Below are 27,225 nucleotides of genomic sequence, written 5' to 3'. Positions count from 1 at the left end.
CTTGGGAGGCTGAGACAGGAGGATCACACGGGTTCGAAGCCAGCCTCAGCTACTTAGTGAGGCTTTCAGCAACGTAGTGAGACCCTGTTTCCAAATAAAATATAAAGAAAGGTCTGGGAGTAAAGCCCGAAGGTAGAAAGCCTCTGGGTTCCACCCCCAGTACCACCAAAGGAAAAAAAAAAAAAAAAGAAAGAAAGAAAGAAAGAAAGAAAGAAAGAAAGAAAGAAAGAAAGAAAGCAGATATTTGTGCTGGGTATGGTGGCTCATGCCTATAATTCCACCTACTCAGGCAGCTAAGGCAGTACAACTGATTCAGTGCCAACTTCAGCAACTTAGTGAGACCCTGTCTTAAAATTAAAAAAATTAAAAAGGCTAGGTATATAGTTCAGCAGTAGAACTTTGCCCAGCATGCTTGAGGCAATAGGCCCTGGGTTTGATCCTTGGTATGAAAAAAAGGGGAGAAAACAGATTTTTTTATACTTGGGCAGCTGAGACAGGAAGATCCCAGGTTCATGGCCATCCTCAAGTAACTTAGTGAGGCCCTCTGCAACTTAGTAAGACCCTGTTTTAAAATAAAAAATAAAAACAAGGCTGGGAGTGTAGCTCAGAGGTAGAATGTCCCTGGGTTCAATCCCCAGTATCTCACACACACACACACACACACACACACACACACACACACACACAAGAAAATAAATAAATAAGTTCAAATGACTTACTTTACACAAGGAAAAAAGAAAGAAAATGCGGTAGAGGCAGCAACTAAGAAAAGTCATGTGAGTACGGATATTGTAACTACTACTTCTGGCCAGACCTGGTGAAATAGACAAGGACTTTGAGAAGAAGTAAAATATAAAAACCCTCCAACTTTCAGAATTCTGGAGCTTCTCTTTTTATCTCCTCCTAAGCTGATAAAAGAATATCCTTAGCAATATGAGCAAGTGGACACAAGGAATCTGATGTGAGATACAGATGGTATGAAGCCTGCTGACTCTGAGTCTTTACTTCTCAAAGCATCCCTCCCAGGGTTTAGAGGAAGTTCTCATAGGGCTGCTGTAGGACCTTGCACAAAAGCAACTGCACGGCGGCAGCCGGGAGGCCCCAGTGCTGCACCGAGTTCTCCTGCAGTAGAGGGCACACAGGGAAGGCTCGGCGTCTCCTTGAGTTCCTTCTGATGTCCTACCCATACAAAAGACTGGAGGACAAGAGACTTTACCAAGGGATTCATCAGGGTGCCTAAAGTCTATTCTCCACAACAGATAGATGCAGTCGCTACTGGACAGCTCGCCCTTCCACATGCCCTTCTGCACAGCACGACAGGGTGAGGATGGCGGGGTACCCTCCACTGCCCTCACAGGGCTGCTCCTCTGCCCTGCACGGCAGCCACACACTTCCTGTCTACGAGGAAGAACAACTCGACTCTGTGCTGGCTCCTCCTTCCAATGCCCTCCAGCTTAAAGCTCAGTGAGGAGGCAGGTTAACAATAATTTTTTTGCTGGGCATGGTGGCGCACGCTAGTAATCTCAGTACTTGGGAGGCTGAGGCAGGAGGATCGCAGGTTTGTGGCCACCAATTTGTAAGGCTCTCCGTAACTTAGTGAGACCTTGTTTCAAAATAAAAAATAAGCTGGGCGTGGTGGCACACGCTTGTAATCCCAGCATTCGGGAGGCTGAGACCAGAGGATCGTGGTTCGCGGACAGCCTCAGCTACTTAGTAAGGCCCTCTGCAACTCAGTGAGACCCGGTTTCAAAATAAAGAATAAAAAATAGGGCAGGTGGTGTAGCTCAGAGATTGAATGCCCCTGGATTCCATCCCCAGACCCGCAAATAAATAAATAAATAAATAAATAAATAAATAATAAATAATTAAAAATAAATAAATAAAACATTGGGCTGGAGTGAAGCTCATGGGTAGAATGTCCTGGGCTCTATCCCTGGTACCCCCCAAAAAAGGAATAAAAAATAGGACTGGGGGTGTAGCTCAGAGGTACAATGCTCCTGGGTTCTATCACCAGTACTGTAGTACTCCTCCTCCTCCTCCTCCTCCTCCTCCTCCTACTACTACTACTACTACTACTACTAATATTTTTGGCTCTATCAAACTCAAACCCACTTCAAGAATTTCTCATTAAGTGTAAAACAAACACTTCAATGCTTTCCCTGGGAGAAACTGAAGAATAAAGTATTTTCTTCAACTAGTAGGACATGAAGATATGGATTTCTAATGACAAAGCTATAAACGATTACAGTTGATTTGGTGTGTATATAGGAAAGAAAGCCATGAAAGTCCATTTTTCTCATTACTCTCATTACACTGCAAAGTATTTAGTCATATTAGATAATAGGCTAAACTTTATGTAGCTACTAATAAAAAAGCCAAATCATCTTAAATCCAAGCTTAATCAACAAACACATAATAAACATACATTCAGCTTTTAGAAAGGAAATAGAAAGAAAAGATCTTTCATACATTTATTCAAAATAGTACTGGTTGAAAATGTTTAGCCTATGTTTAAATATTACTCGAAACACTATACATACATTTTCACTTTATTCCTCAACATTGGAGCCACTGAACTAAAACACAGATATATGCATATCACATAACACTTGGTCAGTTCCTTGGGGGAAAAAAAGAAAGTACAAGAAATAAGCCTTGTCTCTTCTATATGCTTTTTCTGCTTGTCAAAAAAAAATTCATGCGTCCCCAAGGATGTCTGGAACTAAAATCCTGGTTTCCTGATTCCAAATTCACTTTTTTCTTGGAAATAAAGAGTAAGGGCAGCTGGAAATGACATTAAAAATCCCAAGTTCCCTATATGCTTGTTTCCATAGTAAAATAACTGCACAGTTACAAGCTAAATATGCTTAGCTGGAACTAGGTCTGGATACAAATATCACAACATCAGAGACATATCTTTCATCACTTTGTGTTCAGATTGTGAATTCATTACAGAGATTTATGAACTACTACAAAAAGCTAAGTTAATGAGTAAGATATTTTGATCATGAACTCTTGCTTACACTGAGTCATAGTTTCCCTTTAAATTTCACCTTTTTGTCTAGAAAAGTACTTAGGGTTTTTTTGTTTGTTTGCTTGTGTGTGTGTGTGTGTGTGTGTGTGTGTGTGTTGTTGTTGTTGTTGTTGTTGTTACTAGGGATTGAAGCCAGAGGCATTCTACTTCTGAGTTACATTCCAGGCATGTTTTATCTATTTATTTGAAATAGGGTCTAAGTTGCTAGGGCTGGCCTCAAAGCTGCAATCCTCCTGTCTTAGCCTCCCAAGTACTGGGATCCTAGGCGTACAACACCACACTCAGGTTGGAAAGTGCTTTGGTTTTCAGCTTAACAAATGACCAGTACTCAGTCATGAGTCTAAGATTTGAGATGGAGATTCAATCCATGTGCTCGCCATAGTGCCCTAGAATGTTGAGTTTAAAAGGCTAAGTGTGCTGGGTGTGCTAGTGCACGCTTGTAATCCCTGCGCTTGGGAGGCTGAGACAGGAGGATCACACAGGTTCGAAGCTAGCCTCAGCTACTTAGTGAGGCTCTTGGCAAATTAGTGAGACTCTGTTTCCAAATAAAATATAAAATAGGTCTGGGAGTATAGCTCAGAAGTAGAAAAGTCCCTGAGTTCCACCTCCAGTACCACCAAAAATAAATAAATAAATAAATAAATAATAAAATAAGAGGTTAAGTGTGTAATAACGTAGCATTTCTCACCAGGGCCATTCTGCCTCCATCCTGACCTCTGGCAGTGTCTGGTGACATCATGGTTCTTACAGCTGGGGCTCTGCAACTGGTACCTAGTGGGCAGAGGTGCTTCTGGACATCCTACCGTGCACATGAAGCCCTCTCAGTAACCAAGAAGTATCAGGATGTAGCTCAGTGGTAGAGGGCTTGCCTATCGGTCTGGGTTTTATCCCCAGCACTGAAAACCAAAGAACAAACAAACAGGCAGAAACCTCAAAACAATAACAACAAAAGAATTGTCAGGTCCAAAATGTCAACAGCAAGAAGGCTAAGAAACTCTTCAGTAACTGGAAAAGAACAAGGCCAAAATTAAAAGAACTTGCCCCAAAGCAGGCAAAGGTCAGTGTCAGGATCAAAATTAGAACTCAGGTGCTGTGAGTTCTAAACCACACTATTTCCTGTAAAGTTAGAAATGACTATGATTTTGAAGAAAATACTTAGATTGTAGCCTTTACTGGAAGCCAGTTGCCTTGGTATCTAAAATCAGCTGAACTAATATACCTTCCCCTGAATATACTCATTCTCAGAATATCCTTATTCTAAAGCTAGTTCTCTTCAATACATCTTTCTTTTGTTACCTACTGTTGAGAAACAGTAAGGTAGAACTAGAGCCCAATGGGACGTCTTCAAAGAAACAAAGCCCCTATAGGACGAGGTAAAGCAACAAGGTTGTCTCAAAGAACTCCACAGAGGAAGTTCTTTCATTTTGGATACAATGCCTGCTCTTGAGAATTAAGTGGTTTTCATCATACTTTGCATAGGGAAAGCTGAATAGCTTTCTACTATAATATAACATTTTCTTCTGGAATAAAAAAGAAAAGCTCAGTTTCAAACATTTTACTTGGGAACTGTGTGAAAACAGTTTGGCTGGGCGTAGTGGTCCATGTCTGTAATCCCAGCAACTTCGAAGGCTCAGGTAGGAGCATAGCGAAGCCAAGGCCAGCTTCAGTAATACAGCCAGACCCTGTCTCAAAATAAAAAATAAAAAGGGCTGGAACGTAGCTCAATGGTGAATGGTAGAGAGCCACTGAGTTCAGTTCACAGGACTGCAATACAGACAAAAAAAAAAAAAAAAAAAAAAAAAAAATGTTTGGCTCTTCCTTAAGAAAGCTCAGCTTTGCTTGGCCCCTGGAGAGTGGCCTTTACCATGCCTGAGAACACTGTCCTCCTTAAGGTGGGACCGGCCACATCAAACAGTAGCTTGAATGATCCGTCATGGGATGTAGGATGGGGGCTCTGGGCTACACAGTAATCAACAAATCATACCGATGTGGTGGAGCCAAATAAAAACTAGACGCTGAGGCCTGGATGAGCTCTTCTGGTTGCTGATGCCCTGTGACATGGCAGCCCACCAACGCCAGGAGGGCGACGCACCCTGAGCATGTAAGAAGCTTTGCATCTGGAACCCGCCAGACCCTGTTCTACACATCTCTTCCTGTGGCTGATTTTTCTGAGTATCTGCTCCCTGTATAAGCCATAACCAGGAGTTGGGCAGGCTTCAGTGAGCTTGTGATGTCCTTCTGATTACAGTAATTACCTCAGAATTACTGAGCATGAGAGTGGCTTGGAGAATTGCCTGAACATGGAATTAGTAACAGAAGTGAAGGTGGTCTTGGGGACTATGCCCTCAAACTTTACAGTCTGGCCCACTCTCGGCCAGTTAATTTTCCAGTGTAATTCTGATTATGTACAGAATCTTGCAGCATACCTGTAATTACATGCATAGAGCTGCTTAAGACTAGGAAGCCCACCTTGCTAGGAGATGTCTCCCTCTCTGGCTGTGAAGAGCTGCCCTGTGGAGAAAGTCACACTGCAAGGCGGGAGGCCTTTAGGTAAGAGCCGGCAAAAAACAGAGGACTTTACGAAGTCCCATGTTCTGCAGGGATTCAAATGCTGCCAACAACCCTTCCCTACTCAACTCCTGAAAGGAGGCTCCAGCCCTGGCTGCATTTCTAAAACTGCTTTCACATGAGATTCAGCAGCAGGCGATCCAACAAAGCCAAGTCAAATTCCTGACCCACAGAAACCGGGAGACATTAACGGTGCCATTTAAAGTCACTGATTTGTGATTTTTTTTTTTTTTTTTTTTTTTTGTGGTACTGGGGATGGAACCCAGGGGCATTCTACTGCCGAGCTATACTCCCAGCCCTATTTTTGATTCTTTATTTTGAAACAGGGTCTCACTAAGTTACAGAGGGCCTCACTAAATAGCTGAGGCTACTTTTGAACCTACAATCCCTCCTGTCTCAGCCTCCTAAGCACTGGGATTACAAGCATGCACCACCATGCCCGGGCTTTGTGATTATTTCTTACACAGTACTAGATAACCAATACAACAGTGGTGTTCTTTAGAAATGTTCCATTAGAGAACATTTTCTAAAATGCACATAAGATCATATTACTCACTGGCTTAACAATCTCTTGGTGACCTCTCATTATAGACTAATGCTCAGATACTTTAGCAAGGTATAAAAGTCCCTCCTTAATCTGACTCTGGCTCCACATCTAGTCACATACCTTTCTCCTTTCTTTCTTTCTCTCCCCTTCTCCCTCTTTTTTCTTCCTCCCTCTCCCTCCCTCTCCGTGTCTCCCCCCCCTCTCTGTGGTATAGTGGGAATTGAGCCCACGGACACTCTACCTCTGAGCTACACTCCCAGCCCTATTTTTATTTTGAAACAAGTTGCTGAGGTTGATCTCGAACCTACGATCCTCCCATCTCAGCTTCCCAAGTACTACTATCTTGTGGTTTCATTTATTTATTTAGTTAGTTAATACTAGAGATTGAACCCAGGGGCATTCTACCCAAAACTACCAAACTATACCCCAAGCCCTTTTTATTTCTGATTTTGAAACATGATCTTGCTAAGTTGCTGAGGCTGGCCTTGAACCTGTGAGTCTCCTATGTTTTATTTATTTATTTATTTATTTATTTATTTATTTATTTATTTATTTATTTTTTTGGTGGTACTGGGGTTCCTGGAAACCTTTCTACCTCCAGGCTACACTCCCAGACACCTATTTTTTTATATTTTTATTTGGAAACAGGGTCTCTTAAGCCAGTGATGCTGGCTTTGAACCTGCATGATCCTCCTGTCTCCGCCTCCCAAGTATGGGGATTACAAGCCTGCACCACCACACCCAGCCTCATGTTCTATTTTAATAAAGTATCCAAGGCCGTGCGTGGTGGCCCCACGCTTGTAATCCCCGCGCTTGGGAGGCGGAGACAGGACGATTGCACAGGTTCAAAGTCAGCTGCGCTGGCTTAAGAGACCCTGTTTCGAAAAATAAAAAAGTATAAAATAGGTCTGGGAGTGTAGCCCGGAGGTAGAAGGGCTTCCAGGAACCCCAGTACCACCAAAGATTAAAAAAAAAAAAAAAGTATCCATATTTGTTAAATTGTTAACGTAGAAAAGAAAGAAATGTTACTCTGATTCTAAAGCACCAAAGAGTAATAAAAATTAAAGTGAGTATTTTTAAGGTGATTCTTTAAAGATGTTTGCATGGTATCTAAAATACTACTTTAGCTGGGTGTGATGGCACACATTGTAATCCCAGCACTTGGGAGACTGAGACAGGAGGATCGCACAGGTTCAAAGTCAGCCTCAGCTACTTAGGCTATCAGCAACTTAGAACCTGTTTCCAAATAAAAAATATAAAATAGGTCTGGGAGTATAGGCCGGAGGTAGAAAAGCCCCCCTAGGTTCCACCCCCAGTACCACACACACACACACACACACACACACACACACACACACACATAACATATATATCACTTTAATTTTAAAAATAAAATTTAATATTAAAATAATTTTATATAGTTTCCTTCATGCAGCAAACAAAACTATTTCTTTTTGTGTGTGTGTGGTACTGGGGGTAGAACCCAGAAGCTTTTCCAACTCTGGGCTACACTCCCAGACCTCTTTTATTCTTTATTTGGAAACAGGGTCTCACCAAGTTGCTGAGAGCCTCACTAAGTAGCTGAGGCTGGCTTTGAACCCGTGCGATCCTCCTGTCTCAGCCTCCCAAGCGCTGAGATTATAAGCATGTGCCACCATGCCCAGCCCAAACAAAACCATTCTTTACTTTCAATCAACCCCAAAATTATAAATAGAATTCCCCCCCCCTTTTTTTTTTGCTACTGAGGGTTGAACTCAGGGGCATTTTACCTCTGAACTATACACCCAGCCCCATTTTATTTTTTTGAAACAGGGTCTTACCAGCCCTACTACGTTAATGAGACTGGTTGTGAATACTGTCTCAGCCTCTCAAGTACTGGGATTACAAGCATGTGCCATCTTGCCTGGCTCAAGTTTCCTTTTTTATTTTTTTGTTTTTGGTACTGGGGATGGAACCCAGGGGCATTCTACCACTGAGCTAAATCCCCAGACCTATTTTTTGTTTTAATTATTTATTTTGAAACAAGGTCTCACTATGTTAAGGAGGGGCTCGTTAAGTAACTAAGGCTGGCCTAGAACTGCAATCTTCCTGTCTCAGCCTCCCAGGTACTGTGATTATAAGCATGCGCCACAGTTTGGCTTTCAAATTTACTTTTAAAAAGCTAATTTCCAGACGGCAAGGTGGTGCATGCCTATAATCCCAGTCCTTGGGAAGCTGAGACAGGAGGATGGCAGGTCTGATACAAGCTTCAGCAACTGACCAAGACTCTTAGCAAACTAGCAAGACTCTGTTTCAAAACAGAAAATAAAATGGTTCAGGGGTACAGCTCAGAGGTAGAATGCCACTGAATTTAGTCCCTAGTACCACAAAACAAAACACAATTCTCATGCTTTGGCTTTTGTTACATGGAAGTAAAATAAAGGAACAAAAACATCAAATGGTGAAACTATAAAATAATTTGTACTAAAACTAAATTTTCCATCCGACAGTCTCATTATAGACTAATTATAGTATTACGACAAAATCTTTAGTCCTCATAAAAGATCATATTTTGGTTTGCTGTCCTATTTCATTCAAAAAGCAGATACTTTATCTCCTGGGAAAGCACAAAAATGAAAAGGATTTCGTAACTCGTTTTCATACACTAAGATTCACCAGATCAGTGCTTACGACGCAAGATCACAGTGATCCGGGTCTGCAGCTGGCCGAGGCGGCCGCAGTGCTGCAGATCCCAGCGCCTTCTGCTCAGCGCCCCACGACAGCATCCTGCATCTCACCCTGAGAAGGAATGTTGGCAACGATCTCTACCACGTGGAAACTCTGCTTAAAGCTGTTGGGCCCTGGGTTTTGTTCAACAGTTTGAAACCAATCCACAGATTTCCTCATTCACCCTCCCACTGGGGCTAACGCACCGGCAAGATACACCTACTAAGGAAAGCCACAAAAGCTTCAAAACAGCAACAACGGTAGGTAGACTTGTTTTCATGTATTATTTTAAACGCTGTTTGTTGAAGCGTGATGCAGCTAACAGTCTAAATAAATGTCAAGTTATCCTGATCAATTAATTTGTCACAAGTATTTTTGTGTATCATATGACGTAACTAATATTGTGGCAAGCAAGAACTGGGCGCTTTAAAGCTCACGAATCATTTTGCTCTTAAATTTCAACCAATGGATCTTTGACAAACTGGCATCTATAATGCAGCATCAGCAACTCTGAGTGATTCTGAAGTTACTTGAGAAAAAGTCTGAAATGTGCACCCACTACTAGATAAACCCCACTGAGAGCTGAAGTCCTCTGCAGTCCATTCCACAAACCCCCTTCATTAAAGGTCACCTCCTCTAGCCTGCAAAACTATTACTACAGTTTTCAAAGTTTAAACTAAGTAAGCAATACTATTAACTTAAAAGAGTAATAACCTATAAAACTTACAAAGGTAAGAAAATCAGAGCCTTACGGCTTTTCCTATATTTTATACCACCTGAAAGTAAGCGGTTAATGATTACTTTTCATGATGTGAAACTTAAGTTTTAAAACTTCTTGGAACTTGTTTCTTTTGTACCAATACAAATCAAGAGTTCTTATAAAGCAGCAAAGTTGAAATATGATATTTTTTAACTCACATGAGACAAGATCTTGGGTCTTCATTTAACTATTTATACTACAGACATCCTAAGAGGATTTCAGTTGACTGCGAGTACCTCCATTGAAGACACTTAATTATTTAGAAACTTAAATGACTCGCATTTCTTGAGTTTTGATAGATAAAAAATAAAACTTCCTGAAACTTCTTTTCAGCATGTTCACAGATTCATGAAAACTGTTAGTATCTAATTAAAGATCACTAAGGGTTAACTACTTATTCTCTGGCCCCTACAGCACACACCCTGCCAAAACATCCTCTAAGCTTTTAAATATTGCTTCGATGGTCTGTGTTTTAAAGAGTTTTGTCCTACGGTGCGCAGGCCACTCGCTTAATAAGTTCCAGTCGAGTCACCTTACTTTCTCCTGAGATGAAGACGGTGCAGCCTGCACTGCTCCTGCTCCTGCTCCTGCCTCTGACAGAGCCAGCACCACCGGCTCAGCAGGACTTGTCCACCACCTATGAGTATGGAGCAGACACTTCTGAAGAAACCATGCTCAGCCAGCATTATGAGGATGGGAAATACAGTAAGGTAATGTATTTCTACTCTCTGTTTATCTTTTAAAACAGCATTCATTTAAATGCATGTTTCTGTTTTTTCTAAATGTGTTTGATAAAGTAAGGGGAAAGAAAAAGTTTTTTTTTGTTGTTTTTTGTTTTTTGTTTTGGTACTAGGGATTGAACCCAGGGGGCATTTTACCTCTAAGCTACACCCTCCTTATTTTTTATCCTTTATTTTGAAACAGGGTCTCACTAAATAGCTGAGGCTGGCCACAAACCCGTGACCCTCCTGTCTCAGCCTCCTAAGTACTAGGATTACAAGTGTGTGCCAGCATGCCCAGTGGAAAAGCGTTTTAATGGTTTAAAGTACCTCATAATTACCCCTATGATTATACTTTTAAAATATGCATGCTTCACAAATTAATTAGCAGTACTTCTGGTATCCACACAGTAGCTATAGTAAACAAAAAATATAATTTAAGGGAAACTTTAAGGTTATCCTTTACCAGCGGAAACTTACGTGTTATGTTGTACAATGCCTTAAATTTACTTATTGTGCTGCCTTGGAAATAAATTACTAGGAATAAAGTTTATTACTTTAGAAAAACTGGTTCAAGAAAAAAACCCAGAAGAGTACTAGTGATGCAAACTACACACAATACCACAAAAAGAAAAGCTACTTCATCTAGGGCTTTTCAGTCAGTTTGGCAGTTTAGACCTCCATCAGTGTGCACCAAGGATCTGTGGCTCTGAGTGACCACCCTACGGGGACGGCTTTCGTATCACACGACACACGCCCCGCCTCTCTGGGCAGAGTGATTACTCGTGGTTGTCCTGGTACACAGAAATGAACGCTGGGTAAGGAAAAGGTCGACACGGCATGCAGCTGTCCCCTACCCATACACGCGCCATACATACAAGTACACATACAACGGAAAGTCAGAAATGGGGCAGAAATAGAGCAATACTGATGGCTGCAAAAGTTCCTCTCTACTCTAAGTGAGGTAGTGAAGATTTTAAGACCGACTCGTCAAAACCGCACTTCTGTTCTCGCCCCTTGGCACACGATGGGGAAAACTGAACATCAAAGTTTATTTCTTCCAATGAAGGTAGTTAATATGTTTGCATTATTTTTGCACATGACTAAGACAAAAGAGGCTAGGCGTCTCCAGTCACAACGTCAAGTTAAAAAGATAAAAAGAAGAGTCATCGTGGAAGCTCCTGTCTGGTTTGGATCATTTGAATCAATGACTTAGAAGAACACTTTCAAAATTTCCTAGTCCTTAAAACGTTTAGAGATGACTTTGTTTCTTCTCTTCACAGGGCTTTAGTGGTTTCCCCATGGTAGTATAAACACGTGGGCTACTATTGGCTGAATGGACAATGCAGCGGGCAGCGTGGGCAGGGCAGTGATCTCACACAGACAGGAGAACGAAGGCTACGGGCAGGGCCACGAGGCAAAGCAAGATTACAAAGGGAGAAAGAATGAGCCCCAGAGCATGCACTGTATCCAAATGTCAGAAAGCGCACAATCACAGGAAAGGAGGGAGGGTAGGTGAGGACTTAGCTCCCCAGAGCCGACAGCCGAGACCAGTGGACTGAGCAAAGCACCAAAGGCCCAACAGCCATGGCCTAATGGAGGCCGTGGGTAATTAAAAGCTCACCCCTGGAAGGACAGAGTATATTTAGTCCTTGACACCAGTGGCATGCAGGGTACTAGCATTGCTAAAAAGAGTAGAATCTGTTAGAATATTTAGCTCAGGGGAGAGCCTGAGAGTAACACAGAGTAGTATTACTTCAGAAAGACTTGCATGCCGAAAATTCACACTTAGCTCCCATTTGGAATGGCAACACATTCAGTATTTACCAATCACTGAGTTGCCTTTGTAACCACAAACATAAACACCTGGTTCTTTTACTCAAGGAGTTCATGATTAAAAAAAATAAAACATTTAGCTGGGTATGGTAGCACAAGCTTGTAACCTCAGTACTTGTGAGGCTGAGACAGGAGGATTGCAGGTTCACAGCCCCAGCCACTTAGGCTCTGTGCAACTTAGTAAGACCCTTTTTCCTTTTTTTGCGATACTGGGTATGAAACCCAGGACATTCTACCTCTGAGCTGCACCCCCAACCCTATATTTTATTCTTTATTTTGAAACCGGGTCTCACTGAGTTGCAAAGGGCCTCACTAAGTAGCTGAGGCTGGCGTTGAACTATGATTCTCCTGTTTCAGCCTCCCAAATGCTGTGATTACAAGCGTGTGCCACCACGCCCAGCTTGAGACCCTTTTTCAAATTGAAAAATAAAATAGATAGGGCTGGGGGGTATATCTCAGAGGCAGAATGCCTCTGGGTTCAATCCCCAGTATTGAAAAATAAATAAGTGAATAACATTTACTGTGTGTGTGTGTGTGTGTGTGTGTGTGTGTGTGTGTGTGTGAGAATGGGGATGGAACCCAGGGGCAATCTACCTCTAAGCTATACCCCCAGCCCTATTTTATTTTTTATTTTGAAGCAGGGTCTCACTGAGTTACAGAGGGCCTCCCTAATAAATTGCTGAGGCTGGCTTCGAACCTGAAATCCTCCTGTCTCAGCCCCGAGTACTGGGATTACAGGCACACACCACTATGCCGGGTTTACACTGTACTTTAATTAATGATGGAATTACATATGAAATCCTAGTGAAACACAAAAGAAACGTCACTCAATATGACTATGTAAAACTAGTGTTCTCTCTGATCACTGGACTTCAAACTCAAGACTTGATATGCCTGACCACAAGCTATTGTTTTCTTAATAGGAAAAAGAGACTGTGATAATAGCTGACGAGAAAACCTTTCAGTTGCAAAAAGACGAGGCTATAACACAATCAACGCCCAAGAAAGAAACCGATGGTAAGTATGAAAACCCCGACATCTCATTTTTTCTCAAAAGGACCTTTTAAATATATTCATCTTTATATACACACACAAAATAGCTGTATTAGGGCTGGGTGTGGGCGCACGCTTGTAATCCCAGCATTCAGGAGGCTGAGACAGGAGGATCACAGTTCGCGGCCAGCCTCAGCTGCTTAGTGAGGCCCTTTGCAACCCAGTGAGACCTTGTTTCAAAATAATGAATAAAAAACAGGACTGTGGTGCAGCTTGGAGGTAGAATGTCCTTCGGTTCCATCCTCAGTACCTCAAAAAACAAAAAGCTATAGAACTTTATTCCTTACAGTAATAAAAAACTGCCGCAAAATAATAGATATAGCAAATACAAACTGGAATTTTTATCTTCAATGGCAAAGCCAAACAGGTACAGTGGGAGATGTCACGCACATCTCACATGAGTGAGAAGAGAGGAACGGAACACTGGAAAACCACCAAGGTTTAGTCAGAGCTGACCTTCTACAAAACGTATGTTTCTGACCACATAAAATCAGTTCAAGAAATATTTAAATATTACTTGCAAATTACAATGTATAGCCTTACAATAAAGTAAATGAAATATAATTATTGCCTTAAAAATCACAGAAGAGCCTGGGTGTGGTGGCACAGGCCTGTAAACTCAGTACTTAGGAGACTGAGAAAGGAGGATCACAATTGAGAGGCCAGCCTCAGCAACTTGGTGAGGTCATCAACAATTTAACAAGATTCTGCTTACAAACAAAAAGTAATATAGGGCTGGGGGTATAGCTCTGAGATAGACTATCCCTAGGGTCCATCCCAAGAACACAAAATAATAACATATTAGAAAGAAGGAAAAAAAAGGAAGAAAAGAGAGAGGTAGAGAAAGCAAGCAAACAGGCTAGCTCATCAGGTGTGGTTGGCAAACTCCTATAATCCCAGTACTTGGAGGCTGCGACAGGAGGACTGCAGGTTCACGTCAGCCTCAGCAACTTAGTAAGACTCTGTTTTAAGATAAGAAATACAATAAGACTGGAGTGTAGCTCAGAGGTAGAATGCCCCTGTGTTTAGCACCACGAAACAAACAAACAAAAACAAAGATCCAGAAGCTCACAGAAGAGAAATGGCTCTATGGCTCCATACTGTCAAATAACAAACTAAAAGTTCTACTTCAGAGCCTCTATGTATTTGGTTTGGTGTGTGTGTGTGTGTGTGTGTGTGTGTGTGTGTGTGTGTGTGTGTGTGTGTGAGAGAGAGAGAGAGAGAAAGAGAGAGAGAGAAAGGGAGAGAGAGAGAGAAATGGATAGATAGATAGATAGATAGATAGATACATACATACATACATACATACTGGGGATTGAATCCAGGGATGTCCTACCTCTGCGCTACACCTACAGCCCTTTTCTTTTCTTTTCTTTTTGCGGGTCTGGGGCTGGAACCCAGGGGCATTCGACCTCCGAGCTACACCCTCTGCCCTATTTTTTTTTTTTAATTCTTTATTTTGAAACCGGGTCTCACTGAGTTGCAGAGGGCTTCACTTAGTAGCTGAGGCTGTCGGCGAACCGTGATCCTCCGGTCTCAGCCTCCCAAATGCTGGGATTACAAGTGTGTGCCACCACTCCCGGCCTCATTTTTTGTTTTGAAACATGATCACACCAGGTTACTAAATCTTTTGAAGTTCTGAGACTGACCGCAAACCTGTGATTCTCGTGTCTCAGTCTTCCATGGTTCTTTCTTGATCTACCAGAGACCATTAGTTCACAGGTTCACAGGAAACACACACACACACACACACACACACACACACACACACACACACACACACACTAATTTCTACATTGATACAATGAAAATAAAATAAACCAAAACAGAAAAACATCTTAAAATTTTTGTGAAGTATCTTAGTAAAAGCAGACCTGGAAAAATGGAAAGACATTTAACATTTTTTTTAAAGATCAATCAAACAGAATAGAGTCTAGAAGTAGGATTATGCAACAGGTTAGCTAGTGTTTTTTTTTTTTTTTTTTTACAATGCATAAACAATTCAATGGGGAAAAATAATGTTTTCCACAAATCATGCTGAAATAAGCAAGATTTCCTCTCCCACAGGGGAGGAAAAAAGAATCTTGATCTTTCTTGACATCATATATAAAAGTTACCTAAAGATGTCCCCATGCTTAAGTGTTACGAGCTTAAGCTACACAGCTGCTACAAGAATACCAAGGGCAAAATCTCGATGGTTGTCATGATTAGGTCTAAAACGTCCCCCTAAATCCATGTGTTGAATGCTTGGTTCCTTCAGCATTTTGGGGTGGTAATATTGGGAGGTGGTGGGAACTTCAGAAGGTGGGCCTCTTCCTTCAAGCTGATTATGTCAGGTACTCTGTCACAGTGACAGAAAGCCGACTAACCCACTGGTTAGCAAATCAACCAACCTACCTACCTTCCTTCCTTCCTTCCTTTTTTTTGTGGCACTGGGGATGGAACCCTGGGGCATTCTACCTCCAAGCTACACTCCCAGCCCTATTTTTTATTTATTTTGAAGCAGGGTCTCACTGAGTTGCAAAGGGCCTCACTGAGTGGCTAGGGCTGGCCGCGAACCCCGATCCTCCTGTCTCAGCCTCCCAAGTACTTGGATTACAAGCGTGCGCCACCACTCCCAGTTAGCAAACATTTCTTAAATGTGACACAAAAAGCATTAAGTATAAAGGAATCAATTGTTCATTAAAACTTTATCTGTATTTCAAAAGACACTGATAAAAAAATAAAAAAGACAAGTTACAACTGAGATAAAATATTTACAAAATACAAATCTGACAAAAGACTTATATCTAGAATATGTATAAGAGCATTCACAATTATAGAAATGCAAATTAAAATACAATGAGATGACCATATCAAACACTGACAAGGATATGGTGCTACTAGACCTCTCACGCACTGTTGTTGAGAATGTAAAAATACCACAATCCTTGGGAAAACAGTTGGAAACTTTCTCCAAAAGGCAAAACATAAACACATAATAAGACTTCTAGGTATTTCTCCAAGAGAAAGAAAGCATGAGGTTTACAATGTTCGTAACTGCTTTCCTCGAAGTGGCCCAAACCTAGAAACAACCCAAATGCCTGTAGGAGCTGATTTCTAAATCGAGACGGTGAAATACTAATACAATGAAATAAATTTCAAAACAATTACGCTGGGCAGAAGACGCCAGACAGACAAGTATTTACTGCATGAGTCTTTCCTTATGAAATGCTTAAAAATGCTCGTACAGTGAGCAAAAGCAGGTCAGTGGTTGGTGGGGAGCAAGGGTGGGTGGGAGGATCAAGGAGGAGATGAGAAAATGGGGGCATGGTAGATATGTCAACTGTCTCCACTGCAGTGAAAGTCTTATGCACATAAACATGTCAAAAACTTATAAATTATACAATTTAAATACAGTGTAATTTACTGTATACCAATTAACCACAAAAAGTTGTAGAAGAAAAAAAGGGTTGAAGACAGGTGTGGTGGTGCACGCTTGTAATCCCAGTGCTCGGTAGGCTGAGACAGGAGGATTGCAGGTTTTTCGGCCAACATCAGTAACTTAGTGAGGTTCTCCACAATTTACTGAGACCTAGTTTCAAAAAAAAAAAAAAAAAGAATAAAATAATGGTTTGGGGGTGTACCTCGGAGGTAGAATGTCCCCAGGGTTCCATCCCTACCACCAAAATAAAAAAATTTAAAAAAAGAGGGTGAAAAGGAATCTCGTACTGGCTAATGTAGGGGAAATTTACTTATTTATTTATTTATTTATTTACTTTTCCTGGGGATTGAACCCAGGCGCATTCTACCTCTGAGCTACACCTGCAGCCTTGTTTTTATTCTTATTTCGAAACAGTCTCACTAAGTTGATGAGTCTCACTACTTATCGAGGCTGTCCTTAAACCTGTGATCCTCTTGTCACAGCCTCCTAAGTACTGGCATTAAACCTGCGCACCACCATGCCCAACTCTTACTTTTTATTTTGAAATGGGGTCTCCTTAAGTAGCTGAGGTGGTCTAGAAACTCCAGGATTCTGTCTTAGAGTTCCAAGTACTTAATCTGTGGCAATTTGATTATTAAAGCAAATATGAGCTGGGTGTGGCGGTAGTACGAATCCCAGCTGTCCAGGAGACTGAGGCAGGAGGACTGGAAGCTGAAGGTCAGCCCCAACAGCTTTAAATCTGGTCTTTTTAAAAGCACCGAGTTCTGCCTCAGCTACTTAGCGAGGCTCTCAGCAACTTAGTGAGACCCTGTTTCCAAATAAAGTATAAAATAGGTCTGGGAGTATAGCCCGGAGGTAGAAAGCCTCTGGGTTCCACCCCCAGTGCCACCAAAAATAAATAAATAAACAAACAATCAAACAAATAAACAAATAAATAAAAGCACCGAGTTCACCCTGCATCATGGAGGTTTTATGAAAAGGCTTGGGAGTGCAGCTCAGTGGGAAATGCGCGCATGCACATGTGTGTATGTATGATGTAATAAGTTATGATTCATTAAATAGAGTGTTAAATTCACACTGACGTAAAAGTAAATAAGAAGGGAATGTTCCACCCTATAACAGAATGCCAACTAGCAAATGCAGAAGGAATGATGGAATTGAAAAGTCCATTTTTGGCAACTAAATGGTTCATCTAAAACCAGTGGGTCAAAGTTTAGCACATTAGATTTTTTTTGGTCTTAAAGTATTTCTCAAAAAATATTTATTAATTAGAAGGTAAGAAATAGTATCTTTATATATTGAGAAACAAGGCAGACATATTTGAACCAAGTGATCAAAGATATATATATTTTTTCCCCTGTAGTACTGGGAATGGAACCGACGGGCTTCCTACCTAAGAGCTATACCCCCTGCTCTATTTTTTATTCTTTATTTTGAAACAGGGTCTCACTAAGTTGAAGAGAGCTTCACTAAGTAGCTGGGGCTCTCTGTGAACCACGATCCTCTGGTGTCAGCCTCCCAAATATGCTGGGATTACAAGCGTGTGCCACCACGCCCAGCTATTATTATTATTATTATTAGCAGTAGTAGTAGTACTGGGGATTGAACCAAGGGGCATTCAAACTCCAAGCTACATCCCCAGCCTTACTTACTTACTTATTTATTTACTTATTTATTGGTGGTAGTAGGGGTGGAAACCAGGGGCTTTTCTACCTGCGGGCTATACTCCCAGATCTATTTTATACTTTATTTGGAAACAGGGTCTCACTAAGTAGCTGAGGCTGGCTTTGAACCTGTGCGATCCTCCTGTCTCAGCCTCCCAAGCGCGGGATTACAAGTGTGCACGACCATGTCCGGCCTGCCTTATTTTATTTTTATTTTGATACAGGGTCTTGCTAGGTTGATGGGAGTCTCACTACTTGCTTGATCCTGTTTCAGCCTCCCAAGTGCTGGGATTATAGGCCTAGCCACTATACCCGCTTTCATCTGCCTTCTTATCCATGACACAAGGATACATTATTATTTCCATGGTATTCCAGCCAGAAATGACCTCAGACCAAGCTTCATGGAAACAACTCCACGGTGTTTGCCTTGGCAGCAGGTGTACTGAGATGGGAACGGTACAGATCAGCCTGGGCCTGTGCAATGGTGATATGCAAATTCTTAAAATGTTCCTTATTTTTTAAAATACAAATTCAGTAAACTAAATGCCTAGAGGTAAAGCCTTGTACCTTCAAAACAGTAAAAGATAAAAAAAAATAAAGATGAAGGAGCTGTTCCAGGTTAAAAAGATGTGACAAATAAACAGGGGGCAAAAAATATCCCATGTCAAGAGATGGACCTGGAGTTGCGCCAACCCTACGGGTGTAAATGAGGTGTGAGCGGAGCAGTGAGGACTCTGGCTTTCCAGTTAATTGTCTGCTCATTTAACTAGTCCGTCCTTCCTTCCCTCCCTCCCCTCCTCCTCTTCTTCCTCCTCCTTCTTTCCTCCTCCTCCTTCTTTCCTCCTCCTCCTCCTTCTTTCCTCCTCCTCCCCCTCCTCCTCCTCCCCTTCTTCCCCTTCCTCCTCCTCCTCCTTCTTCTTCTTCTTCTTGTACTGGAGATGGAACCCAGGGGCTTCCTACCCCTGGGCTATACACCCAGACCTATTTTACACTTCATTTGGAAACAGGTCTCAGTAAGTTGCTGAGAGCCTAAGTAGCTGAGGCTGGCCTTGAACCTGCACAATCCTCCTGTCTCAGCCTCCTAAATGCTGGGTTTACAAACTTGCGCTACCATGCCTGGATTAGCTAGTGGTTTCTAATTAGCTACTGTAATCGATATGAAATAAGTTTCCAACACACCTAACTTGAAAAATCAACCTTGTATTTACCTTAAATTGTGCTTTATGACAATTTTGGCACTCAAATGATAAATGTAATGGCCAATCAGCAATTAAAGAATCACTATTACAACACAGAATAAGTCAGGCGTGGTGTCATAAGACTGCAATCCCAGTACCTGGGAGGCTGAGACAGGAGGATCGCAGGTTCGCGGCCAGCCTCAGCTACTTAGTGAGGCCCTCTGCAACTTAGTGAGACCCTGTTTCAAAATAAATAAAAAAGAGGGTTGGGGACTAGTTCAGGAATAGAATGCCCTTGAATTAAATTCGCAGTGTCACAAAATTAATTAATTAATAAAACACAACACAGAATCAAAAGAAAGTATGGATTACAGACTTTTAAACAAAATTCTTATGAATTATTAAGTACAACGTTAGTTACTGGCTACCATGACTAATATCTTGACTATTATTCCTGATTCTGTAAAATACCTTTTCAAATTGCAGTAACATTCATAATAGCAATAATTCTGCCAGTGGGGGTTGAATATTTTCAGGCCACTGTTGACACCTTTGCAGTTTTGTCTTCCAACTCAGAAATGCCCACGTGCCTGCTGTGCGTGTGTTTGAGTGGCTCTGTGTACTGTGAAGAAGTCGACATTGATGCTGTACCACCTTTGCCAAAGGAATCAGCCTATCTTTATGCGCGATTCAACAAAATAAGAAAGCTGACTGCGAAAGATTTTGCAGACATACGTAAGTTAACAAAGTAGTACTAGCTCAAAAAAAAAAAGTTTCTACACACTTGCAGCCTACTATACCTAGAGTTGTTACCGTTGATAAGTATCCAACTTCACAAAAATCCATTGTTTTCTTGGTAGTCTTTTCTACTGTGACTTTTTTCTTTACTGGTGACTGGTGTCTGTTAACAACCTATTTAACTTACAGACGGCTATTTCTTCTTTACTGCAATGCTTTAAAATCCAAATTGTGGGCTGGGGGCGTAGCTCAGTGGTAAAGTATTTGCCCCTAACGCACTAAGCCTGGGGTTTGTCCTGTGTTGTGAAGTCTTTCTGAAGAAAAATACACAAAGAAATGCACCCCAGCCTCACCAGACTTCCTGAGATCCATCGTAACTGAACTAACTGAGGCTGCCATTGCTGGTTCCCAGCTGTGGACTTAAGTGCAGTTCCGCAGTACCGTGGATCCCGTATTTCACCTACTTGCTAATGTGCATTTGCAGTCCCAAAACAAATGCATCTGTTATTTTTGTGATCATTAGCAGAAACTCACAGAGCACCCCAAAGTCTGATTGACTGAAAACACATATTCTGAGCTGCAATAAACGAGGCATTACTCGCTTGTTTGAGCTCTCCTGCTACAAATTAGTGTCTATGCAGTCTAATTAGTGCAGTATGTCATTTTTGTGCTTTTTACTGATAATTTTACTATTGAAAAAACCTAAGAGCCTGTAATCCCAGTACTTGGGAGGCTGAGAAAAGGAGGATTGCAGGTTTGTGGCCAGCCTCAGCAACTTAGCAAGGCCCTCTACAACTTATGTGAGACACTGTTTTAAGCTGGAAAAAAAAAGTAAAATAGGACTGGTGTGTAGCTTAGAGGTAGAATGCCCCTGGGTTTAGTCTCTAGTACCAAGAGAAAAAAAAGAAAAAAGAAAAGAAACCCAGCCTAAGACGAGTGCCTCAGTGCCACCCAGTGCTCCTCAGCACAGGAGCACTGTGACGTGCCTCAAGAGAAATGCTTGTGTTAAATACGCTTCACTCAGGCATTAGTTTCAGGGCAATGTGAGCGAGTGACCCAACAATGTACAATAAGTAAGTTATTTTAAAACAAAAACACATATAAAACAAGGCTTGTATTAACTGGCTGACAAAAATATGTGGCTAAAGGCTCATGGGAACCTAATCCTGTAATTTCCCTAGAAGCAGTGGTTTGGTATGCACTAATTCTGTGTTTGCAGAGACACTATAGAAAATGACAACTTTGGCTGAGTGCAGAAGCATGTGCCTGTGATCCAAGATACCCAGGAGGCTGAGGCAGGAGTATCATAGTATCATTAAGTTCAAGGACATCCTGGGCAACTTTGTGAGACCATGTTTCAAAAAAAAGGTTGAGGATATGGATATGGCTCAGTGATAGAGTGCCCCCCCCAAAAAAGAAAGAAAGAAAGAGGCAGGAACTACTGTGAGAACTATATTTCCTAATCATCCCCATCAAAAGCAATATATACTGAATTTCTCAAGTTCTCAACGTGCATTGCTTTAACAAATCAGGGAACATTTTTGTCTTTGTTGTTGATAAGCAATGAGGCGTAGAGAGATTAGGGTCACACACCTACGATTACAGTGCAGCTGTTGACCAAACATCCACCAATATTAATAACATGATTCCATTCAGTCAAATGTAATGCGTACTTTCCACAAATGACAATAAAAATTTCCTTCAATTTGCCTGTGCATTCTGAGAAATTCAAACAGAGAAAGGGAGAGACTATTAAGATCCCTTCCAAACCTGGGATTCTAAGACTACAACTAGACGAGGCATCACTGTGAGGCACCGTGAGTGTCAGAGATGCTCATCTTAACGTAATTTCACTGCTGGGGCTTGAAGCTCAGAAGCAGACCACCCGTGAGCACGTGTAAGGCCTGAGGCTCCATCTCCAGCGCCACAAAACAAAAGCAAAAACACAGTGACAACTTTTCTTGAGGTACTTATGCAAATTCAAAGATGAAAGAGAAAAGGAGTACTGAGCAATCTGTTGAATAAATGCTTTTCTTCAGTCCATACAATGAGATTCTAACTTGATATTTTTTGTATATTTTCTCCTCAAGCTAACTTAAGAAGACTCGATTTTACAGGAAATTTGATAGAAGACATAGAAGATAGTACTTTTGCGAAACTTTCTTTGTTAGAAGAACTTTCACTTGCTGAAAACCAACTACTGAAACTTCCGGTTCTTCCTCCAAAGCTCACTTTATTTAATGCAAAATACAACAAAATCAAGAGTAGAGGGATCAAAGCAAATACATTCAAAGTAAGTATCGCAGCATGACTGGGTAAATTCCAGGGAGAAGACATAGGAGACACTGGCTGATCATCTATTTTTGCCACTTTCCTTTATTTCGAGACAGTCTTTCCATCTTGTCCAGGCCGGCCTTCACTCCGAGGCTGAAGCCACCCTCTTGGATCAGCCTGCAGAGCAGCTGGGAATTCAGGGGCGAAGCAACTTGCCTGGCTTTATTTGGGGCAGGGGTTACTGGGGATGGAACTCACGGACGCTTTAAGACTGACTTACATTTCCAGCCCTTTTTCTATTTTATCTTGACAGGGTCTAAGTTGCGGAGGCTGGCCTCACACTTGCAATCCTCCATCTCAACCTCCCAACTGGCTTTTCATTTTGGTTCCATTTGAAACTTCTGATACATTAAGACATTATTTACATAATAAACAACCATCCTATTATGTTTATTCAGCCTTGCTCATGTCTGCACCTCATTTAAAGTATATAACCTTTGTTTCGTTTCATGGGAGATACTGAATCCCATCTCTTCACTTATTTACACAACAAATGTGTTTTTTTTTTCTTTTTTCAGTACTGGATATTGAACCCAGAGGCAATCTAACTCGGGTCTATACCACCAGCCTTTAAAAAAAATTTTTTTTTTGTTTTAAGCTGGGCATGATGGTGCACACTTGTAATCCTAGTACTTGGGAGACTGAGACAGAAGGACAGTAGTTTCATAGCCAGCCTCAGCAACTTGTGAGACGCTCGGCAACTTAGTGCGACTCTGTTTCAAAATAAGGAGTAAAATAGGGTTGGGGGTATAGTTTATAGGTAGAAAGCCCCTGGGTTTGATCCCCAGTACCACCACCAAAAAAAAAAAAAAAAGAAAAAAAAAAAAAGAAAAAAGGCTAGGCATGGTGGGGGATACTTGTAATCCTAGTACTTGAGAGGTTGAGACAAGAGGATCATAGGTTCAAGGCCAGCCTCAGCTGCTTAGTGAGGCCTTCTACAACTAAATGAGACCATTTCAAAGTAAAGAATAAAAAACAGGTGGAGGTGTTGCTTGGAAGTAGAATGTCGCGGGGGTCAATCCCCAGTACCAAGGGGGGGAAGAAAAGGTAAAGTTGAAAAAAAGAAAACAACAAAAATGTAAAAATATAAGACATTTTCTTTTGTGGTATTTGGAATTGAACTGGGGAGGGGGGATTCTACCAAAGAGCATTATCCCTAGTCCTCTGTATTTTTTTTTATCCTGCAACAGGGTCTCAATAAGATACCCATACGTGCACCAACCTGCAAACCTCCTGTCTCAGCCTCCCAAGTGCTGGGATTGTAAGTATGCAGCACCATGCCCTTCTTGGACTATAAAATTCTACAGGTAGCTAGGCATGGTGGTGCACCAGTACACGGGAGGCTGAGACAGGAGGACTGCAGGCTCAAGGAGGGCCTCATCAACTCAGTAAGACTTTCAGTAACCTAGCAAAACCTTGTTTCAAAACCTCAAATAAAAAGGGTTGGGGGTATACCTAGAAGGAAGAATGCTCCATGTTCAATCCCCAGTACCACCCCCCATTTTTTTTTATAGGTAGATTTTCTTTTGAAATCCATGGTGAAGCCAAATGCAAACGTCTATATGTAGTAACAGTTAAAAACATTTCTTAATTTCTCAAGAAAATATGTAGGAACCAGGTCTGGGGCCATATGTCTATAATTCTAGTACTTGGGAGGCAGAAACAGGAGGATCACAGGGTCAAGGCCAGCCTCAGAAATGTAGTGAGACCTTGCTTTAAAATAAAGAAAAAGGGCTGGAGGTGTAGCTCAGTGGTAGAGCACCCCTGGGTTCAATCCCTTGTAACACACACACACACACACACACACACACACACACACACACACACACACGTAGGAAAAGTGAAAGGTTATCTGCTTTGGTCCAAGTTGTCAGGTTGTCTCAACATTCATGGACTACAGAAATAATTGCCTCAGTCCAGGATTTCCATAACTCTGATATATCAACTCCAAGTCTAAAGAAACCCCCAGACAAAAGCACAAGATCCTAAAGCTACTGTTGGCAACAGAAATAACCTGACTCAAAAGGCAAGGTACCAGGTTAACCCCTAGACTCTCTACCTCTAAGCTATATGCCCAGCCCTAGTTCTTGAATTAGAAAAAAAAAATTTTTTTTTGCGGGTCTGGGGATGGAACCCAGGGGCATTCGACCTCTGAGCTACACCCCCTGCCCTATTTTTTATTCTTTATTTTGAAACTGGGTCTCACTGAGTTGCAGAGGGCCTCACTAAGTAGCTGAGGCTGTCCGCGAACCGCAATCCTCCAGGTCTCAGCCTCCCGGATGCCGGGATTACAAGCGTGCACCACCATGCCCAGCAAATTTTTTTTTTTAAATTTTGAAACAAGGCTGAGATCGGCCTGGCAACTGCCAAGTACTGGGATTACAGACATGTGCCATCATGCCTGGCAAAGGAATGTTTTACTATTTGGGGTTTTACACATACATTACAAAAGGGATTCATGACAAAGTGGTATGAAAATTATAAACTTGGCTTCTTTGTAGCTTTGTTTAATGTCCTAGGGTTCCAAGGCTACTGGTAAAATCAGATTACTGTAACTCATATAAATGAGGCACACTGGGAATATCAGTGTTTGGTATCCAGATGATGGAAAGGTAGGAGGCCTAAGGAAGGATTAAAATAACAACACAGAAGAATTAGCAAAATCGGGTACAGGACTGTATATGAAAGTTAAGGTAAAAGAGTGATGTTGAGGAAAACCATCTTGAAAACACAGTATCTAACCATATACAATAATGAGTTACTTCTCATGAACAATAATTTTACAACCCTTACGAAAAAAGTCACATCAAATTGTTCTTCCTGAAACTTCAGTTCCAAGAAATATCTTGCTAAGCACACATCTCTTAAGTGTAACCATTTTGGTCCAAGTTGAAAGAGCTGAGATAGAAAACTCTAGATGCCCAAGGGAGGTGGCGCAGCATCAGCACCCCAAGTAAATCCCATAGGTTAGGTGCTCCCAAGACATCTGAAAAGGCTCAGAAGAGGGCATCAGGAGAGTGGGTAGTTGGAGAGAGCTGGACAGAAAAATGGGACATGCAGCTGAGCTCTGCTGGACACGATAAATGTCCAAGACACACTATTTATGAAGCCAAACAATAACCCAAACAAGGAAGTCCTGCATCAACAACCGCTGCTCTGGACATGTTTATATCCAATAGCCTTTTTAATTAATTACATTTTGTTGTGGAACTGGGGATTGAACCCAGGGGCCTCCTACCTCTGAGCTACATCCCCAGCCCTATTTTTTATTCTTTATTTTGAAACAGCATATCACTAAGTTGCAGAGGGCCTTAATTAGTAGCTGAGGCTGGCCGGGAACCTGCGATCTTCCTGTCTCAGTCTCCCAAGTACGGGGATTACAAGTGTGTGCCACTATGCCTGGTCAGTATCCTTTATTAATGTATACATTGCTTGAAATGCGTAGCCCTTATTAACAATCAAATCGAATTATCCTTACAGAAACTGAATAACCTTTCCTTCCTCTACTTGGACCACAATGCCCTGGAATCTGTGCCTCCTAATTTGCCAGAAAGCCTACGAATAATTCATCTCCAGGTATAACTGTTCATTTCATAATATCTGGCTTTAGTTACTATGAGTCATTCTTATGACTCATTGGGAAAATCACTCAGATGTAAATTATAGTTAGTTCACCACAGGAGTGTGACAGCTCGGTGCCTATCAAAAGTCTTAATATATTTAGTTGCATGAGCCCTCGAAGCCCAGAAACTGAGGTGACAGACTTAGTAAGCATAAAGTCTGTTCCTGAGTGGAATATGGGGCCAGCTGTTCACTTGGCGTCTCCTAGCTAGTGTTAACACATGGATTTGAAGTTAGGGGATAACTTGGACCTCTGATTTATGTTTATTTCTCCAAACATTGGTGGACATTTGCTTTTGGAGAGTTTCTATCTGGCGTTATAGTACAACATCAAGTAGAAAATGCTAAAGTGAAGAGAATAAAACTAAAATTGATCTGTAAGCACAGAAGTTCCACCTTGGAGTCTGGGCGTGGTAGTGCACGCCTGTAATCCCCATACTTGGGAGACTAAGACAGGAGGATCACAGGTTCAAGGACAGTCTCAGCAAGGAGTGAGACTCCCATCAACCTTGCGAGACCCTGTTTAAAAATAAAATAGGGCTGGGGATATACTCAGTGGGAGAATGCCTCTGGATTTAATCTCCAGTACAACAACAACAACAACAACAAAGATCCAACTTGTTTTACAGACATTGCTTGATTAATAGTGAGTAGTCTATCCTTCCAAAATAACACTGTACACATAGAGGATTTTATTACCATGAGGATATATATACAGCATGTCTGATCTTTACAAAAGTCGTCAATTCACACAATCTCTTTTCTTTTCTTTTCCAGTTTAACAACATAACTTCGATTACAGATGATACCTTCTGCAAGGCTAATGACACCCGCTACATTCGGGACCGCGTTGAAGAGATACGCCTCGAGGGCAACCCAATCATCCTGGGAAAGCATCCCAACAGTTTCATTTGCTTAAAAAGGCTACCTATAGGCTCATATTTTTAACTACTATCAATAGAGTATGTAAGCTAAACCCACATACTTATAATCGGTCTCAAAATTGCCTAAAGGAACCTAAATATCAGTTTAATATTACCCTT

At 41.5% G+C, this 27,225-nt stretch overlaps 2 protein-coding genes across 2 annotated transcripts in view; one reads left to right on the top strand and one right to left on the bottom strand.

Annotated features, from left to right (window-relative positions):
- The window catches only part of CENPP (centromere protein P), a gene marked incomplete at both ends in the record, with an annotated part of 192,368 nt that overhangs the window by 128,276 nt on the left and 36,867 nt on the right, over positions 1-27,225 (bottom strand). The gene's annotated exons all lie outside the window — the stretch shown is intronic.
- On the top strand, positions 8,938-27,130 carry OGN (osteoglycin; the record flags this gene model as incomplete). The annotated part of the gene is given in 9 exon segments (XM_080709220.1): positions 8,938-8,989; positions 8,992-9,045; positions 9,048-9,115; positions 10,170-10,325; positions 13,094-13,187; positions 20,066-20,224; positions 22,318-22,520; positions 26,042-26,137; positions 26,960-27,130. Coding segments are annotated over 9 exon segments (1,053 nt in total).

The sequence above is a fragment of the Muscardinus avellanarius genome, assembly GCF_963383645.1.
Source record: "Muscardinus avellanarius genome assembly, chromosome: 13".
Lineage (NCBI taxonomy): Eukaryota > Metazoa > Chordata > Mammalia > Rodentia > Gliridae > Muscardinus > Muscardinus avellanarius.
This window is presented reverse-complemented; position numbering and strand designations above follow the sequence as displayed.